Source organism: Schistocerca cancellata, chromosome 2 (genome assembly GCF_023864275.1).
Source record: "Schistocerca cancellata isolate TAMUIC-IGC-003103 chromosome 2, iqSchCanc2.1, whole genome shotgun sequence".
NCBI lineage: Eukaryota > Metazoa > Arthropoda > Insecta > Orthoptera > Acrididae > Schistocerca > Schistocerca cancellata.
The window spans coordinates 1,075,320,147-1,075,341,976 of record NC_064627.1 but is presented as its reverse complement, the minus strand read 5'-3'; the positions used below and the strand labels follow the sequence as shown (position 1 = coordinate 1,075,341,976).

General features: G+C 37.8%; 1 protein-coding gene across 2 annotated transcripts in view; it reads right to left on the bottom strand.

Annotated features, from left to right (window-relative positions):
- Nucleotides 1–461: 461 nt before the first annotated feature.
- Nucleotides 462–21,830, bottom strand: part of LOC126163081 (MICOS complex subunit MIC27) — a 57,150-nt gene continuing 35,781 nt past the window's right edge. The window contains exons 4-6 of one of the 2 annotated variants that reach the window (XM_049919990.1): nucleotides 13,054–13,299; nucleotides 5,343–5,437; nucleotides 462–674 (exon numbers count right to left, since the gene is read on the bottom strand). In XM_049919990.1, coding sequence (XP_049775947.1) covers nucleotides 651–674; nucleotides 5,343–5,437; nucleotides 13,054–13,299 — 365 coding nt within the window. In that variant the 3' untranslated portion in view covers nucleotides 462–650. Of the gene's footprint in view, nucleotides 675–5,342; nucleotides 5,438–10,924; nucleotides 11,038–13,053; nucleotides 13,300–21,830 lie in introns of those variants that run through there. The other variant, XR_007535155.1, reaches the window with a different exon arrangement.

Genomic DNA, 21,830 nt, shown 5'->3' with positions numbered 1-21,830 from the left:
CTTCCAGGATTGGAATGACTCCTTACCCTCTCCCTTAAAACCCACATCCTTTCGTCTTTCCCTCTCCTTCCCTCTTTCCTGATGAAGCAACCTTGGGTTGCAAAAGCTTGAAATTTGTGTGTGTGTTTGTGTGTTTTTTATTGTCTCTATCAACATGCCAACGCTTTCTCGTTAGGTAAATTACAGCATCTTGATTTTTATATATATTTTTCCCACGTGGAATGTTTCCCTCTAATATATTTATAAAATATTATTATTTTATGTGAATTTTCAGATTTCTAGGATGCAAGAAATAATCCATTTAGTTGCAGACAACTAGCCGCAGCTGCATACCCCAAACCGAACAGGTTATTTTGTTACTTTTCTCAGCATTTAATAAAGTGGTTATTTTAAATAATACCTGCAGTACACAATATATCCAACAGATAATCAGATCCAAGGAAGCAACACATGAAAGAAAGTATTTTTATACAACTTTATTGAAGTTTTTCACAACTGTCAGTTATGTGAAGTTCCAAATAGTGGCACAATTTCAGAGGATGTTCACATTCACAAAAATATATATATACACACACAGCTACACTGACACTATTGGACAATTACCATCACTTTCTACACTGCTCCACATTTAGATCACTGTGTGTAGGGATTTACTGACTCTGAAGATTTTTTTTCTGTGGAACAAACAGCATACCATTAGCATAAGATAATTCATTATCAAAACCTGTCTAAACATTCATGATTGCAAGTATAATAGGAAATCAATTCCAATGAAAAAATATCACATTACATGTATGCAAGAATATGTAAAAGAAAAACTTTCCTGGACACAAGTATGGTGCAGAATCTCAAAACAGTACACACTACAATAAATATATGTGGTTTTCAAAGCTAATATTACTTACATTAAAGAGATTACAAGCATCAAGAATAGAGCAAGGAGTGCAGAAACAAGGAATGGAAAAATTGCTTATTCTAATGTGTAGAAAGAAAAAACACATTGCGCAATGAGGTACAAAGTTCTCATGTCTCAAATGATAAAACAAGGCTTAACAACAATATTTAGTGTTGCAATACAGGAAAGTTACATATAAAATCGGGGGGGAAAATATAAGACTAAGGGATGACAATGAAAAGAAATCAAAACAATGAGATGTGAATGGGATCACCTTAAGCCGACGGGGGGTTGCAGTCTGTAACAGACTGCAAGGATATAACTTTGTAGTATTTTGTACGGTTATTCACACCAAACAGCATTTAGATTTGACAGCAATTACACTGTTCAGTCACATTACTGTGAGGACCTGTCAAAGCATGAGACATGCAGGAAGAGTGTCACTGAGGTTCTAAAAGTACAAACAGGGATGTGGAGCTATGCCAACTCCAGAGCTGTGGCCAGCTGCGCTGCATTACTTATTTGAGGATAGATGGCACTAACAGCCCAATCAAGGTGGTTGCATGTATTCTTGATTGGGTTTTAATCCTGTGAGTTTGATGGCCAGGGGAGTATGGTGAACTCATCCTGGAACTCTTCAACTGACATGTGTGCACTGTTAGCTGTGTAACATTGTTCTGCTGGTGGAGGAGTCCCAAGAAAAAACCAAACTGCATACAGAGGTGGACATGATCCCCGAGGATAGGCACCTACTTGTGTTGATCCACTGTGCCTATCTTAATGACAGGATCATCCAGGGTTATGCCACAAAAGCACTTCCTGGACCACAAGGCTCCCTTCTCTGGCAAGGACCCTTACGAAGATTGTTGCTGGCCATCTGTTTGATAGAGCATAAAATGTTATTCATCTGACAAGGCCACCTGTCACTACATGATGGACATCCAGTTGTGGTACTCATGTGCAAATTAAAGCCTTCATTGATGATGAACAGCAGCCAGCATGAGCATATGAAACAGGTGCCTGCTACAGAGGCTCATACACAGCGAAGTTTACTGAATGGTCATTGAAGAGACACTGTTGGTATCCCCTCGATTCACCTGGTTGGTCAGTTGCTCAAAAGTGCATGTCTGTTCACCCGTACATGTCTCCACAGATGTATTCACCAGTCATTTATGCCCTGTAGTGCACTACAGTTGCCTCGGCACTCGTTTTGGATAGTGCCGTTTTGTAATGTGTGGTATACTTAAACCATAGAGGCACACGAACAGTTTACACACTTAGGCATTCAGGACGACAATTGTTCAATCCCGTGTCCAGCCATCCTGATTTAGGTTTTCCGTTATTTCCCTAAATCGCTCCAGGCAAATGCCGGGAAGGTTCCTTTGAAAGGGCATGGCTGACTTACTTCCCTGTCCTTCCCTAATCTCATGACCTAGCTGTTTGGTCTCTTCCCGAAACAACACAACCCCCCTCCCACTTAGCCATTTCAGAAATGCTTCCACCCTTGGCCCAAAAGCCAATGATCATGCCCTTTCGGACATCTGGTAAATCACTGCATTTCCACCATTACAACAAAGACTGCACTGTTTTCTGCATCGCCCAACATGCTTTATATGCCCTCCACTGCTATTGCTGCCACCTGCCATCTATGAGTGGTTATTGCATGTTGAAGACAGGTGATGGTCACATTAATGCAACTGGGCTGTGTATAAAGAGAAGGTACATGTGACTGAACCATGAGTAAAGGGAAGCAATATGCATATGGTTTTTTACTCTAAAACAACCAAGATACACTTGTGGATTGAACAATAAAGTTGTTGGCATTCATGCTTTTGTTTGTTAAATATAGCCTGCACAAACATGGAAGAGTCTTCTAGGAAAACAGCATTCTTGAAAGGGAACATCCTCTGCACTGTAGAATTCTCTGTTTCTTACAGTATTCATACCAGGACAAATGATATACCACATGAACACCTCATCTACATAATCATGGAGCCGCTGTCATGTTTAATAGTAGAAAGGGACCAGTCTGAAATCGAATTTGATGTGGCTGAAATTTGGTCTGAATATAGTCTATTAATCATAGCTCAGTGATCGTCCTAAAGCCAACAAAGTTAGATTTTGCAGCACAGAATTTCAGCAAAAATTTGGTTCCTTGTAACAGGTTTATCTCATGAAAATAGTGAGTGCATCTAATTGGTTGTAATTTCAATAAAATTCTGAGACAAATAAATAGAACTAGAATACATATTGATCTCTATTAAGCACTGGAAAATCCTGGGTGGAACAACACCACCATGAAAAGGATAGTTTGCTACCCCCCCCCCCTCCCCCCATATAAAGGAGGTGTTGGATTGCAGACAGGCACAATGAAGAAAGATTGCTAAACATTTAAATTTTTGGACAAAATTTCGCAATAGAAAACACACACACAATATTTGTCATACAGCTGAAGTGTTTAGCAGTCTTTTTTGTTGTGACTCTTTGCAACTTAATGTCTTCTCTAAGTGATGAGTAGCAATTTATGCTTTTAAAAGTGTTGTTACTAATCTCTACTGCGTCTCCTGTCAAAATAGTGCTACAAATAACCCAAATTCAGGTTTTATTAGGGATTAAGAACATTGTGAATGCAAATGAGATCATATACTAACTAGAACCAAAAAAGATCCTGTTTTAGCTGTACAGTAGAAAAACTGTCCATGAAATACATTATGAAATTTTATTCAAGTTCAAAACTTTCCAAGAGCACATTGATGTACTTCCTCTGAACCATTTTGATAAACCAGCAATTTAACCTTAAGTACACCTCTGGATATGGAGTAAATCGCATAAAATAGAACCTTGGCACTTTACACAGAGGAAGGACTGGAAATTTACTTATACTTTATAAAATCACACCATGAGGTACTTCACAAAAAAAATTGAGACAACTGTTTAGCAATTTTACATATATTTTGGAATATCAGAAAAAGGATGAAAATAAATCTACAAAATGAAACCACACTGTCAGTTTATTACAAACATATGACCTGTGGAATCAGCTCTGGGAGAAAATCCTTGCAATGGCCTAAATATTGTACATGTTCTTTTGTTGATGGCTGAAAATGAACATGCAATTTCAGCATAATGTGGAGAAAATCATTACAAAAATGTAGCTATGTCTTTTTACAGTAGGCACTCTTCCAGATACATGTTCAAATATGAAATATATTTTAAATTTATGTGAAAAAATGTAATTTAAGAATATTTTCATAAAATTAGCGAAAATGACCAAAATACAATGTAAGCAGCAACTGAAAATAATTATGCACTAACAAAATCAGTTGGTGACTGAAAGTAAAGTTTGCACAAAGGAAAAAAGTAATGACCTGTGTAATGAGAGAAGCATGTGCTCCTGCAGAAAAATGTGTTAAAACAGCCTGTAAACTTAATCATCATATACCATTATATGTAGTACTTATTGCCTATGAGCATGGTTCAGAACAACTAATATCCTCTCAACAGACAGGCTACTGAACAGTGTATGCTCACACAGCAATATATATGGGCAGCAAGCTTCTGTTTGTCAATAGAGAAATCACTGAGACAGTGTTGTTCCCCCTTCTTTTGCTCACAGTGTAGTAATTTCTGGGTACTGATCACTCTACACTACACTGTGTTAAAGAAACCTACAATCTTTAAGAGGGAGACAGTGATTAAATTTTGTGTGTCCATGCAATGAAGAGTTATGAAATACTTAGAATAAATTACCCTTTTGGTGGTTCTTGCTTTTCGAAGCTTTTTTCCTTCTCTTTACAGTCTTAAAATTTCAAATTCTGTCATTTACATAATTTCATTTAGATTTTTACAACACAAGATTCATTGTTCCATTTTAGATATTCTTGGTAGTGCTATTGCAATTTTTACCGTATTTATGTATTTTTGATGTTCTTTTAACTTTAATGTAAGTGCATGTGAACTTCAGATGGTTACACACTTCATAAACTGTCAACACTTATTTTCTAAAATTAATTTTATAACTTGTCTTTTAGACAAACCTGACAATTCAGGGACCAGTGTTATATACTGCACATAAATTGTCACTGTCTGCAGCACTGAATTTGCTAGTGATAACTGCGAACAGTTACATGCCTATATTCTTTTCTTTAGTTTTCAAGAACCAAAATGTTACCTCTTATACACCCTGTTTCAAGTGATTACATGTACAAGGGAATAACAAACTTTTGTCTAGCATACCACTTCAGGAAAACTGTATAGCCTTGTCACATCAGACAAGTCTAAAACCCCAATACATAACATCACTACTCTGTTCAGCAAGTGCAACTAAGTTATTGTATGGACTTGAAACCCCAGCATCATTGGATTTGCCACCAGGGATTGGAGAGGACAAAGGGTTTAAATCAACTCGCTCTGTTTCTGTTGTTTTACTTTGTGTTTGTGTTAATACCTGAGTATCTTTCTGAGCTGTTACTGGTGGGGCATCTGAAGAATGCTTCAAGTCACCGGCCATAGGATTTGATGATTGTGTATTTTCTGGTTTAACTGAAAAAATTACATGAAGAAACTGAAATTAGTAACTACACAAAGTAATGCTGTAAAGTTTCAGTATGTTTCGTTTATAAAACATCAAACTGATTGACTGTGTAATATTATTATTTTCATCTTGTACAAAGGAATATTGTCTTTCATGGAAAAAGCTAACTAAATAACGAAGTTAATAACGATGGTTAAAAGTTGTGGACAATGAAAGTGGCAATTTAGATTGCACATGTATTGTCACTCAATACTTTTGGCTGGCAGCAGCACTGTTATTCTGTTTAACAATCAGATAATATAGTTTTAGTCTTTTAATGTGCATACACCTATGAAGCAAAAAACAGAATGATTTCTTGACAGCAAAAGCATCACAGGTTGGCCAACAGAGCAATGGTGATTGCTAACATGAACTTCAAATACAAATAAAACAGTTTCTGTGTTAGTCACTTGTTTATTTTGCCACTACACATTGCAATGGTTCACAACATCATATTCAGGTGGAGGATTGTTTATTAACAGGGCTGGTGTTGAAGAGTACAGACATCTTTTCAAAGTCGCAGACCAAGGACAGTGTAAGTTCAACATCAACATCTACATCTACACAGATACTCCGCAAGCCACTGTACGGTTCATTGTGGAGGGTACCCTGTACTACTACTTGTCATTTTCTTTCCTGTTCCACTCACAAACATAGCGAGGGAAAAACGACTGTCTATATGCCTCCTTATGAGCCCTAATTTCTCGAATCTTATTTTCATGGTCCTTACGTGCAATGTAAGTTGGTCAGTAGAATCGTTTGGCAGTCAGCTTCAAATGACTATTCTCTAAATTTTTTCACTAATGTTTCTTGAAAAGAAGATTGCCTTTCCTCCAGGGATTCTCATTTGAGTGCCCCAAGCATCTCCATAACACTTATGTGTTGTTTGATCCTACTGGTAACAAATCAAGCAGCCCGCCTCTGAATTGCTTCGATGCCTTCTTTCAATCCAACCTGGTACAGATCCCAATCACTCAAGCAGTTTTCAAGAATAGGTTGCTCCAGCATCCTATATGCTGTCTCCTTTACAGATGTGCCACTCCATCCTAAAATTCCTCCAACAAACCGAAGATGACCATTTGCTTTCCCTACCACAGTTCTTACATGCTCGTTCCACCTCATATTGCACTGCAACTTTATGCCTGGATATTTATACGACCTGAGTGTGTCAAGCAGGACACTACTAATACGGTATCCAGACATTACTGGTTTGATCTTCCCCTTCAGCAGCATTAACTTACATTTTTCTAGCTACCACTCATCACACCAACTGGAAATTTTTTCTAAGACATCTTGTATCTTCCTACAGTCACTCAACTCCAACTACTTACCATACACACAGCGTTATCAGCAAAAAACTGCAGATTGCTGCCCACCCTGTCAGCCAAATATAGAGAACAGCAGCAGTCCCGAAACACTTGCCTGGGACACTCCTGAAGATACCCTTGTCTCTGATAAACACTCACCATCAAGGAGAACATACTGGGTTCTATTACTGAAGAAGTCTTTGAGCCACTCACATATCTGTGGACTTATTCCATATGCTCATACCTTCGTTAACAGCCTGCAATGGGGCACCGTGTCTAATTTTTTCCAGGAATCTAGAAATAAGCAATCTGCCTGTTGCCCTTCATCCATAGTTCTCAGTACATCATGTGAGAAAAGGGCAAGATGAGTTTCACATGAGTGATGCTTTCTAAAACCACGCTGATTTGTGCGTGTAAGCTTTTCAGTCTCAAGAAAGTTTATTATACAAGGGTTGGAACTTAAATAGTGGCAACTATTTATTCACAACCGATACAAAAGAGTTACATGTTTGCATCTGTTACTGTCCTTCAAAGTAGTCACCAACGTTGCGTAGAACTCGTTGCCAGCGACGTGGAAGGCGTAGTATACCAAAAGCAGAGCCTGTCCAGTGGACGGTGCGAATGGAGCGGTCTACTGTCTGTCGAATCTCTGGAACAGTTATGAAGTGAATGCCACGAAGTGGTTCCTTCATCTTTGGAATCAAATCAAAGTCACAAGGACTTAAGTTTTATTACTGTTCGTTTTTGGAGCATCACATGCAACCAGCTTTGTAAAAGAAGCGGCGACACTTTCTGCACAACCCATCCATCATTTTGCACAAAACTGCGTGGGCGCATACAGCGCAAGCTGTGGCTGCTCTGTTCAGCTTTCTGTTCAGCTTCAGAACTGTTCCAGAGATTTGACAGGCAGTACACCGTTCCATTCGCACCACCAACAGAACAGGCTCTGCTAACGGTATACTATGCCTTCCACATCGCTGGCAAAGGCTTCTACAGAACGCTGGTGACTACTTTGAAGGGCAGTAACAGGTGCAAACATGTAACTCTTTTGTATCGGTTGTGAATAAATAGTTGCTATTATTTAAGCTCCAACCCTCGTATTCAAACTGAAAATATGTTCAAGGGTTCTGCAGCAAACAGAAGTTACGGATACTGGTCTGTAATTTTGTGGGTCCAATCTGTACCCTTTCTTTACATGCTGGAGTTATCTGCACTTTTCTCCATTCACTTGCGACTTTGTGCTGGATGAGAGATTCATGATAAATGCAAGCTAGGTAAAGGGCCAATGCCGTAGAGTACTCTTTGTAAAATCGAACTGGGATTCCATCCAGACCTGGTGATTTATTTGCTTTCAAATCTCTTGGTTGTTTCTCTACACCAGGTATGCTTATTACTAAGGTGACCATATGGGAGTCAGTCTGATGGTACATTTGTACGATTCTCCTGTGTGAACAATTTCTTGAATGTGAAATTTAAAACTTCAGCTTTTGTTTTACTATCTTCAACTGCCACCACACTGCTCAACAAGGGACTGAATGGAAGCCTTAGACCCGCTCAGTGATTTTACATACGATCAGAATTTTCTCGGGTTTTCAGCTACATCTTTTGCTAAGATGTGACAGTGGTAGTTGCTGTATGCTTTGCACATAGATCACTTCACAGATGCACGAACCTCTACTAACCTTTGCTTGTTGTCATTTAAGCATTCCCTTTTGAAACCAAGAGCACAACAACCTCTGCTACCTCAGCATCTGCCGAATTTTGTTATTAAACCATGGTGGGTCTTTTCCCTCCTTTATCTACTTACTAGGCACATAACTCTCCAGACGATGATTTACAATCTGCTTAAACTTTGCTTGCAATTCCTCTACATCCACTTTAGTGGAACTAAGTGATGTTAATAACTGCTTGTCTGCTCTATCTAGCAGAAACAACTCTCCTATCTTTTTTGACTGATTTATTAACTTCTGTCATCATAGTTGCTATAAAGACATCATGATTGCTAATTCTCATTTCTATACTGACATTGTCAATAAGGTCCAGCCTATTTGTAGCTACAAGGTCTTTTGTGTCTTTTGCTGATTATATAAATTGTTGATTTCAAAAAGGCACTTTAGAGATTAAAAAACATGAATTTATGACAATGAATTGTACTTACAGAGACGGCAAAGTTGAAAAAGGTCTGAAAACTGTTGCCTGATGTATGTCCTCTCCACTGCACATTGCATTTACACTGTCGTTTGTTGCTTCAAAGTTATACATGTTACAAATATGTTCATTTACAGTGGATAAAGAGATACAAGATTAAATGATTTCTACAAAAATATGCCTTTAAAAAAACTAAGGGGGAAACAAAGATCATGTCCAAGACATCCTCCAAACATTGAACAAAATGCACAAGAATATTAAATCACCTATGAACAGGAAATAAATTATACCATCAACTTCCTTGATTTAACCATCTGCAAACAAGATAACAAATATGTCTTCCAAATTTATAGGAAAACAACCACCACAGACATAAACACACGTGCTTCCTCCTGCACAAACCAGCAGCTTACCACTCAATGATCCACAAAGTTACAAAAACCCAGAATGATGGGAGCCTCCAAAATGAAATAAAAATCATAAATCAAATAGCTGTCGCTAATGGGTACAAACCCACACTATCAGAAAGTTTAGTTTAAAAATAAAATTAACAAAATAATCGCTAAGAACCAAAAGAATACAGTAAAAGCCTGCACACCCTCCCTCGGTAACACCTCCCAAAAAATTGACAATATCCTCAAATGACACAGAATAAGAACTTTAAATGCCCGGCTCAGTGCATAGATCAAACAGGCCATGACTTCCACACCAGATTCAAGGAACACATCAATGCCTTCAGATACAACACACCACATAAATCTGTAACAGCCTCAAATATAAAAGATACAGAACATCCATTTGACATCATAGTAAACAACCTTGAAATACTGCAGACACTGAACAAACGACACAGAATGTGTCTATATGATGAGCTAGAAATCTATGTATGCAGAAAAAACTTGGGGGAACATCTACTCCACGATGACAGTGGAACAGGCTCAACCAACTTTTCCAAAAGCTTTGACAAAGTACTTAACACATTCTCATAATTTACAGTTTCAATGCACAGCAATTAATGCTATCACTCACATTCATCCCTCAATAAGTTCAACATAGAATGTATATGTATGATCTGTTGTAATCCTACGATGACAGTGTAAATGTAACGTGCAGTGGAGAGGACATACGTCAGGAAAAGGAATGCAGACGTTTTACAACTCTACTGTCCCTGTAAGTACAATTCACAGTCAGAAATTCATGTTTTTTAACCTCTAAAGTGTCTTTTTTAAATCAACAATTTTTATCATTAGCAAAAGACACAAAATATCCTAGACAATCCTTGGTCTGCGACTTTGAAAAGACGTCTGTACTCTTCACCAACACCAGCCACCTAAATAAACAATTCTCCACTTGACAATGACTGTGTGAACCATTGAGACACACAGTAAGGGGCAAAAAAGGTTGCAGCCCTCATAATGCCATCCCTTATGGATGAAATATTCACAAGCACTTCAAATATTACATTTTCTGAATCATTTCAAAATGAATGCATCCTTATCGTGGTTAGAATATGGAGACCTTAAGTTAAATAATGGAGCTATATACTTTTTTACAAGCCTGGCTACTCAACACCACTGGTAATACAATGAATGGTTGTCTTTTCTCATACCATGTTAACTAGAAGATATTTTCTATGCATTCTCCTTTGATTCCTGAACTAAGAGATTAACAGTAACTGCTTTGCAAAATGAATAGTTATGTCAAATGATTATCAATAAAGGAATTTATAATTTTTCATGGCTAATGGGAAGCACAGTGTTATGATTAGTATACTTACTGAAAACTGATTCAGCTGTGTATAAGACCATTAACATGAAATGAAATTGTGTCATGCATGACAGTGTGATTTCCACAATAGGGCAGTAGAATATTCTGCGTAGTTGCTGAGAATACACACCATTTCTACATATCAATAAAGTTACAGCTGTTCATGAAATGGGAAAATCAACAGATTTTTTGGAACCCTTAGGGAAAAAAGGTCATCCAAGATGTTATGTTTACCTGACGATCAAGAGGTACAGTAAAACTGGGCCTGCTGAAGATCATCAGAGGCTTGACATCCATCACTCATTCACAGAAATCCTGTCAAGAGGCAATCAGTGATGGCACGTGACCTGGAAATATTAAAAAGTTTGATGTCTCAGGGAGTCAAACATGATCTGAGGGGGAGAAGTTTTCACTGAAGAATTGGTCACTGTGTTAGTCCATTGCTGAGAAAACTGAAATGAAAATTCCTTCTTCATAAATACACAAAAATCATCTCAGATCACCAGTTTTTCCCCACAATTGTAGTGGCTTTCACAATTTAAATAATATTTTAATGAACTCAAATGACAAGTGTGAGATGCAGTGAAAGAAAAATTTGTTTTGAATGTCCCAATACCTTCTGAGGTCCTTCAGATGCGATATGGTCCAACAGCAAAAAATAATTTGTTGTCACAGCCATTTTTGTCAGTAATTGTGGTATATTTCACTCACATCTACTACAATGAAATGCTGGAGTCAAGTATGGCACACTTTAAAAATAAATTATTCAACACTGGAAAGAAAGTATGCAATAGTGGCTAGCAAAAGGATGCAGGCCAAAAACTGATCAAGGCCATCTCAAGAGCATGGGACTTTTATCCCTTGTATTGTCCTCCCACCAACACATAGTTCATCTATTCTGGATTAGTACTAAAGAACAAGTGTTGCAACAGTAATATCCTGTAAGCTATAACAAGAAACTCTACCACATTCACCACCCTCAAGAGATCAAGCAATTTTTCCACATAAAATCAAACAAAAGTTTAACACTATGTAATTTTATATGAGCATAAATCTGCAGTAGAAGATAAATAGTGTAATGAATAATGACAACCACTCATTGTGTGGCAGAAGTGTTGAGTGATGCATAGCCACATAAACACGAGGTTCTGTAGTGTAGTTCAGCATTTGAACATATATTGTTCTTAAGTGTTCTATGTCCCAACTGGGCTAGGTAAGGTAATACTGTCAATATCATGTAGAAATGGCTAGTAAATTCATAGCAGCTAATCCTGGATCAATATTAGTTTGTTTTTTTTTTTTCATTTCTGGCTAAAGTTCCCACAAGAACTGTACAGGGAGATTTTTATTATTATCATTGTTATTATTACAAGAACTGATTTATTGCTGAATCAATTATTACTGTAGTTAAAGATGCAAGTCTGTAATGTATATGTGTTATCTAGTAGCTTTATGATCCACACTCTGATACATGAATGGTATTTAACTTCATAAATTATTAACTACAATCCCACAACAGATTAAACTAAAGACAAACCATACAGCATGACCATCTTAATTTCCTTCAAGAAGAGATACTTTGAACTTTTTTGGTATTTTAGTAAATGTTATTTAATCAAAAGATGACGTGTGTTGTATAAAATTCAATGCTAAAGCTTTCAAAGCTATACTTAGATGATATAATACTAAAGATACCATACCATCTTTCTAAATGCAGATTGCATTTCATTAACTATTTCAAGATTATTGATAACAGGATATCAAAACTTCAGAATACATCTTGCTGGTGGTACAACAGACACATACAAATTGAAAATATTAGGGAAATTTTAACAGGCTGGTTAGTTTTTGTGGGACTGTTTACACCATTTTTCAAAAGAATAACATTATTTTACAAAACTTTAATATCTCAGATATACTATAAATTCCATTTTAGTAAATGTGGTATAGAGTGGTTTACAAATAAGATGAACTTGATTTTTAAAAAATGTAGCTGAGAGGCAACAATAATCCTCTCTACTGGAGTTTCAGAATTCAGAAACATCTTTCATAACCTGTTTGGGTGTAACACAATGCAATTAAAATGAAGCACCCAGAAAGCTAAGTAATGAGAAATCACTTTGGTCTTCGGGTCTTTTGTTGATCTTCAGGAGTCAGCTTTTAACATTTCTACAACCTTTCTGGTGACTGCGTGGTTTTAAAGGAAGCCCAATGAATAGAATTTGAAAGCCAATATTTTCAGAGGTGTAGTTGAAAGAATCCCTTGGAAAAATAATTCTCATTATTTTCTAAAAAGCTTTTAGAGTACCCTTTTGTTCTATTGGTATTTAAAAGGCATCAAATTTATCATCACACAATCTTACCTCCATAAATAAAATTATACGTAACGGCAACATATTTCTTTGCATAGGTTAGGGCTTCTTGCGACACTTCTGAAGCTTGCCGAGGGTAGCACAAAGCAGACATTGCCAACGACCCAGCAGCACCATATGTCAGCCTCCGGAACCAACCACCTCGCAGGCCAAATATGACACCCGTAAGGCCTCCTAAACTGATGGCACCAATGCGTGGCAAATAGTTCCCCTCCTCCTTCAGAAATGCCAAAGTAGCTGTTAATAGAAATGCAAGTTTCAAAAAACTATTAATTTTCAAATCACAATATCTATCAAATAAATGGACAGGACATGTTTTCACATTTACATCTACATTTATACTCTGCAAACCACTGTGAAGTGCCTGGCTGCAACTTTTAATTTCAATATGATGATCAGCATTAAGTAAAATGATGTTTAAAAAGCACAAATGCACAATGAATTTTCACAATTAACACACTTAATAAATATAATACAGCAGAAATTTTACACAAAAATAAAAATAAATAAGTAATAAAATTACATGAGAGAGTTCCCAGCCAGCATATATTTTAAGGAGACAAAATGTTCAGTATTGCCAACAGGCACTTATAAAGGTACAAGACACTGACCTTTCTCTCCCCTCGTGCATAACGACAGGTGGCCAGGTCTCTCTCTCTCTCTCTCTCTCTCTCTCTCTCTCTCTCTCAGGTCAAAGTGACCTAACTTTCCTTTTTAACCTTCGCTAACCTATCTCTCTGTCATCCCTTTGCAAGGAACTAATAATTGTGAAAGTCAGAATAGTGTCATGTATTTGTCCCTTTATGCCCATTAGCAGTACTAAATATATTACCTACTTAAGTACTGGCTACCAATTCTGTCTCATAAATTTATAGTTTTCTCATGCGAATTTTCCTTTTGATATAAATAAAAAAGAATTTGGTTGTCAACTCAAATGCTGGACTGAACACCACAGTGCTTTACTAGGTCTGGTCGTATTGAAGGTGGCATGCCATTGTCTTTACCTCGTTATACATCACACCTCTGCTGGCTGGGACAGAAGTCTTTCCATTTAATTTCATATAATGTTTACATCTTGTTTATTTCACCTGATCAGGTGCTCAATTTAGCAGTTTTATACTTGCTACTGTCTCATTTTCTGTTTTCTTGAAATAAGCAAAAAAACAAAGAAGCAGATGCTTTTCTTCTTCTCTTGCTGGATGCCAAAGTGAGTGTTAAGTTACCTTGGTGTGGACTACATTAATTATCAATCTTATCAATTATTTTATATTTATGACATTGAAAACAATCAATTATGAGTGAAATTATTTAACTGGATAGATAAAAAAATCCACTCACTAAGCGGTGGCAGAACACACATAAAAGACTGATGTGACTGGCAAGCTTTCAGAGCCAGTGGCTTCTCCTTCAGGCAGAATTGTTTAAGGGGAAGGAAGAAGGCTGAAGGGTGAAGGAAAAGGACTGGAGAGGTCTAGGAAAAGGAGGAGATTTTGCAAAAGTCACCCAGAACTGCAGGTCGGGGGAGACTTACCATGCAGGATGAGAAGGAAAGCACCCCTGACCCGCAGTTCTGGGTGACTTTCACAAAATCTACCCCTTTTCCTAAACCTCTTCAAGTCCTTTTCCTTCGCCCTTCTTCCTTCCCCTTCAACCCTTCTGCCTGAAGGAGAAGCCATGACTCCGAAAGCTTGCCAATCACAACAGTCTTTTATGTGTGTGTTCTGCTGCCGCTTGGTAAGTAGATTTTTTTATCTATCCAGTTAAAAAAAATTATATTTATGTTGTTATATGCACAGCAGAAAGCATTATCCAACAAGGCAAAGGAAAGATTTCTTCTGTTAGTCAAATTTAAGTTGGATATGAGAATCTGACATTTGAACAGACATACCCATCCAAGTTACAGGGGCACCACCCACAGTGTAACATGAATTCAAGTCATGATGCAAGTCAGGCACTTTTCATATTGGTAAGTCATTGCTAGACCTGAAAGTGGTGATATGTATGCAATGCAAAATATACAATAAATTTAACTACAGTCCTACAATGGACAGTTAACTTCCCCAATAAAGTAGCCTGCATTTAAAGCACATATCCTTCTGACATGCTATGAAGGGCTCACAACGAAATGTATACTTTTATGGTGGCCTTGCTTGTGCTTCCAGTGACAATATCACGATTGTAATCAGGTACAACAATAAAGCAAGAAACTCTATAGCAAATGTCCCAAATAGTGCAACAATGAACAAAGTCAAATATCCAGTGACAATCTACAGCATGAGGAATTTCAAGAGATAATGTTAAAACAGGAGTTAAATCAGCCAAAACTAGCAGTAAAAATACAGAAACATGATTCCAGAAAATGAAGACACACAAGCCAAATTAAGAAGATGGGTTACTGTATGCTGTTTACAGAATCTTTAGCTCAGGCATCTCCAATTGTTTGGCAGCTTTGCAGACATTTAAAAAAAATGTCAAACATAATCCAATAACAAAGACAAAAGATTAATAGAATGTGGAAAACGAATATTAAGGGTTAACATCATGTTATCCATGATATCATTACAGATGGAATTCAATCTTGGTGGGGGTATGGAAGGAACAGGCAATCAGCTACAAAGAAAACCACTTTAGTATTCGACTTCAGCTTTCAGTAACTATGGAAAACCTAAATTGGACAGGAAGACAATTTTAGCCTCATTCTTCTAGGGGCAAATCCAATTCTTTCATCATTGTGCCGCTTCAATCAGTAGCACAACAATGTTAAGGAACACAATAAGTACTACTACAGCCACAGAGTTGTTCTTGATGAATTTGTTGCATGTACTGGTCTTAGTGTGTTTGCCACATTAACACACTATGCTATCCTGACAAATACAGTGATGGTGATGGTTGCTGAAAGCTCTTATTCTTTTAGTGAATTAATGTGATAAGTACACCACAAATAGTTTCTGTAATAGGTTCTACTACAAAATACATGAATGGCAGAGGTACATTATGTGATCAAAAGTATCTGGACACCTGGCTGAAAATGACTTACAAGTTCGTGGCACCCTCCATCAATAATGCTGGAATTCAATATGGTGTTGGTCCACCCTTAGCCTTGATGACAGCTTCCACTCTCACAGGCATTCGTTCCATCAGGTGCTGAAAGGTTTCTTGGAGAATGGCAGCCCATTCTTCACAGAGTGCTGCACTGAGGAGAGGTATCGATGTTGGTTGGTGAGGCCTGGCGCGAAGTCGTGTTCCAAAACATCCAGAAGGTGTTCTATAGGATTCACGTCAGGACTGTGTGCAGGCCAGTCCATTACAGGGATGTTATTGTCATGTAACCACTCCGCCACAGACCGTGCATTATGAACAGATGCTTGATTGTGTTAAAAGATGCAATTGCCATCCCTGAATTGTTCTTCAACACTGGGAAGCAAGAAGGTGCTTAAAACATCAATGTAGGCCTGTGTTGTGATAGTGTCACACAGAACAACAAAGGGTGCACACCCCCTCCATGAAAAAACACAACCACACCATAACACCACTGCCTTTGAATTTTACTGTTGGCACTACACACGCTGGCAAATGATATTCACCGGTCATTTAACATACCCACACCCTGCCACTGGATCGCCACATTGTGCACTGTGATTAGTCACTGCAAACAATGTTTTCCCACTGTTCAATCATCCAATGTTTATGCTTTTTACACCTAGCAAGGAATCATTTGGCATTTACCAGCACGATGTGTGGCTTACAATCCGCCGCTTGACCACAAAATCCAAGGTTACTCACCTCCCACCTGTCATAGTACTTGCAGTGGATCCTGATGCAGTTTGGAATTCCTGTGTGGTGGTCTGGATAGATGTCTGCCTATTACACATTATGACCCTCTTCAACTTTCGGCAGTCTCTGTGAATCAACAGACGAGGTCAGCCTGTGTGCTTTTGTGCTGTACGTGTCCCTTCACGTTTCCACTTCACTATCACATCAGAAACAGTGGACCGATGGATATATAGGAGTGTGGAAATCTCGCATACAGACGTATGACACAAGTTACACCCCATCACCTGACCACGTCCAAAGTCTGTGAGTTCCGCAGATTGTCCCATTCTGCTCTCTCATGATGTCTAATGACTACTGAGGTCGCTGATACGGAGTACCTGGCAGCAGGTGGCAGCACAATCCATCTTATATGAAAAACGTTTGTTTCTGGGTGTGTCTGGATACTTTTGAGCACATAGTGTATGTTCAATCTACATAATTTCTTTGGTAGTTACTATAAGTTCACAAGTAATTTAAACTACGTAATGGAGCAGTTTCTCTTACTATCAGTGGATATGAATTCTTAAAGTAAAGACTTCTAAACTGATTGAAATAAAACTTTCTAAGTTGACAGGCCATATTTTATTTCTTCCTTTGGGCTTATTGACTGCATCACACAACATTGGTCTTTCTCAGGAATTCTTCAAATGGACAAAGACGGTTGAAAGAGACAGTGTAATGGTTGGTATTATTATGTGCTATTTGATGTGACACAATGTGCGGCTTCTTCACTTGTGTTTTTGACCTGATGACAGTCTGCCAAAATGCATTATCTGTATTACAAAATAAAGTGTAATGCAGACAGACAATTTTGTATAAGTGCATTATGGTAGCAGACGTCTACAAAGAGTTCCTGCTTTGCATTATCAAGATAATGTAATGAACCTACAGATAGAAGGTTCTCCTTCATTTGTTAGGTCACTCCAGGCCAACTTGTCTATCCTCCAGGCCAAAGACACGTCTGGAGATGCACCGGACAGTGGTGGGATGCCAACCTGCCTGTCACCTGCCATACGGCCCGATAACAAGGAGACATGTTGTGAGGCTGCAATTTCATTTCACAGCAGGACTCCTTTGGTTGTTATCCACAGCACCCTTAAAGCATAGCGGTACATCATTGATATTCTACACCCCGTTTGGTTGTCCTTCACGACGAGCCATCCTGGGCTCATACATTTCCGCAAGATAATGCATGCATGCGTACACAGACAGACAGACAGACAGACAGACAGACACAAGCACACGCACACGCCCATGCCCATGCGCAAGCGCACACAATATGACAGTTCTTACTGCCTGTCTTTGTGATTGCCAAACCCTACCTTGGCCAGCAAAGTTGCTAGATCTCCCCCCAACTGAGAACGTCTGGAGCTTTTTGGGCAGGGCCCTCCGACCAAGTCATGATTTTACCAGTCTAACACACCAATTGGATGGAATTCAGCAAATTATCCCTCAGGAGGACAACCAACAACTCTATCAATCCACACCAAGCCAAATGACTGCTTGCGTAAGGCCCAGATGTGAACCAACACATTACTTACTTGCTCAATTTTTGAAGCTCTTTCTCTGGAATAAATCATCAGATTTTCTGAAATTGTAATATTTTTTTTGTCTGTACATATACATCACATTTACCGATTTTCATACCATTCAGACAATTCCTTCGTGGCATGTCTTTTTGTCTTAGAGGTTAATTACTTCCAGAATTTTCTAAGGTAAAGTGTGTTTCAAGAGTAAATCTTAAGCCAGTTTAAAGTCCTGTACCTCAAAAAACACATCTATACTTTTTCAGCTCTAACGGGCATTTGTTTCATGTGAGCCATCTGTGAATAGTATTTAAATGACAAAAGTAGGAATGCTGTTTCATTGTTGGCTCTGCTGCAACGGATTCAATGTGTGTGTTCACTATTGATCAAAATATAAAACTGGTATCATCTGTCTGCAAATTTTTAGTGGGTTTCTATGTTTGCAGAATAAAATCAAAAGACTACTTGCTTCACCATTGTGACACAGGCAAAGAAAAAGCAGGAGTAAAACAAACTTTCTTCAGTGCACAAGGGTGAATATCCTGAGGATATCACTCAGTTTAAACAGTGCATTCAAACCGATCAAGCTACACTAATTGAAAAGCAACTATCAACTGAAGATTTTTTTGAAAAATTGTCAGACAGACCTGCAAATCTTTCAATCCACCATTTTGTGTTAAAGTACTACACTGAATACCTGGACGTTGCAACAGAAAACCTGAAACTTAATGAAATAGTGGCACTGATGCATTTTACAGAAAACTATTTTTTGCTGTTTAGAATGCTTTTCAGGGTTGTCACTGGAAGAACAGCCAGACAATATTTAATCCCACTGTGACATATTCTGTTGTATTGATCAGTAACAGAGCAAAAACCTAAACACATGGAACTATTGCAGTACATGGCTCTGTTCAGAGCTCCGTCTTTTTTTCTCCCAAACTGATTTTTTTCCTTTATTCAGTGATGGCTCTGCTGTCCAGCACAAGAGCTTTAATAACATTTCAGATTTTTCATGGATCAAATTCTCACACCGTATGATCTGTACTCATTTTGTGATGATGGTTAAATAAGCATAGTGTTTGCATTTGCTGAAAAATCAGTTCGTATGTGCTTCCACAGTTGCTCAAACGATGGAAAAACCATCCTGCAGATTTGTATGGTATTCAGAACAGTAAATTTTCAGGTGGCAAGTTTATTTTTAATGAAGCTGTATGATGCCAGTATTGAGCTAGCAAAAAGATTTTTCTGTTGCTTGCATTTACAATGACAAATGGTGGGTTGGAAATGCGTGTGATATCTTGTCTGAGTAGCAAGATGCACTGATAAATTTTATGCATCCTTCTGGACCATCACATTCTCTCCACTGTCATTAAGAAAAGATTCATGACGGTTTTCTGCGCAGCATCTTTAGGCTTCTCCTGCACAATACCACCTTGATGGTCCATCAATAGAAGGACCTAGCTCCTCTTTGTTAAGTCCCCAAAACACAGACGTATTGTCCATGTAACAAAACCAGATATTTTTATTTTTTTAAGCAGTACCCAGTGCCTGTTCACTGAATTTTTTTCCCTTAAGAAATATGGTGCCTCTGGGCTTAAGGGGTTCACCATGGATACATGATCTATCTGTCCATAAAACTGGTCATGCCCTTTTAAGTCTGTGGTTGCAAGACAGTTCGAATATTCAGTCCAATCTAATAAGACTCAGATCCTGGCTGGGGTTATTACAACAGGCTGTACAGAGATACGAGAAGAAATTATTAAAAATGACAATAATTCTAACCAGACAGAGGAGGGTGCGAAACTGAATGGTATCTGGATACCTGAAAACAGGAACCACTCTTCCATCATGGGTCAATCAAAATAGCTTATGGCAACAATTGATAACAGCCAAAAGCACTCCAGTTTTGTAAACATGTGATGTCACGCATTTGTGCAGGAGCATGCAGAAACTAAATTCACCTCAGTCAGCAGTGAACCAGGGCATCTATTAAACCTTCATACAAGGTTTCCTCAATAAATTCAGTTTACTATGGCATAATAGCTTAGAATATTTAATAAGTACAGCAGTGTTCAATGTTGTGAAACTTTTTGGCAGATTAGAAGTGTGTGCCAGACAAGAAAACATTCCCCTCTACAACGTTCCTATTCACGGAACTACACAGGCACAAATAAATGACTGTGCACTTTCTTGTGTGATGTCTCCTTCATGAAATTTCCAGTATCTTCATACACATAATACAAATTGTGGGAAAAAGATAAAATTCAAGTTTTCTTAAGTAGATAGCTATATGTCTGTCCCTGCTGTAATGCATTCTTATAGAACACTGACTAGTAGTTTCTAATTTTATGTAACACATTATATTAGGTCTGTATCTCAGTTGCAGACATTTACATTTTTTAATATCATCATCCAATGTTTAATGTTTGTTTGGCTTTACATGTCATGAAAAAAGTGGGGGATAGTTTTTTTTTATCTATTGCCATTTTTAAGTCCCTCTTTTCATTCTTTACAATTCAGACATGATACTTCATGGCACTCTCAGGTTATTGCAAATGACTGACATTTTGGGATTGTAGCAATTTTCATGACTGGCAATGAAGATGACACTTTATTAACTTCATGTCTACATAATTAATCTTATGGGCCTGTCCACTGCTCACTAGATCTTTCATTTGGGAAGCAGCGATATATTTTCATACTAATATTCAATTTATTAAGCTACATACTTTAGACAAACAACTTTGAACATGTTACTAAAAATGATAGTTTCTGAAAAATTTTAATAAGTATGAGATCCCTAGATTATCAATACACCCCCACCCCTGTATTTGGCAACTACTGAAACAGTACATGGTATTCAAATCCAATGCTATCCTTTTAAGAGGCCTTTTTGAATGCTACTTTATCATCACATTATAATATTATACCTTACATATAACAAAACTCTGAGAAATATTATAATTATCATACCTGGCATGTGGGAAATCATGAAGGAAATACACACATTAATTTATTTCACCAAATGTGTTATCCAAAGAAAAATGGCCAGAAAAAAATCCATGTTACTTCCTTCTGCTTCACCAATGAACCAGATTTAAAAATAGATGATTTGTGACTCCAAAGTATTATTCATTTTTGATGTCCTTAAGTTTCTTTAGTTTACGTTTACACTTCAACATTGATTTCAACTCTTGGTCTTGACCAGTGCAATCACATGAAGACTTCTTTATCACTGTAAACAACATTTTACAGTATTTGATAATCATCTATATCTATGTGCCAAAGGCGGTATGTTACTGCAGTAATACTTATATTTATTACTCTCAACTCACTCTCTACATCTAGATCTACATTTATAGTCCGCAAGCCACCCAACGGTGTGTGGCAGAGGGCACTTTACGTGCCACTGTCATTACCTCTCTTTCC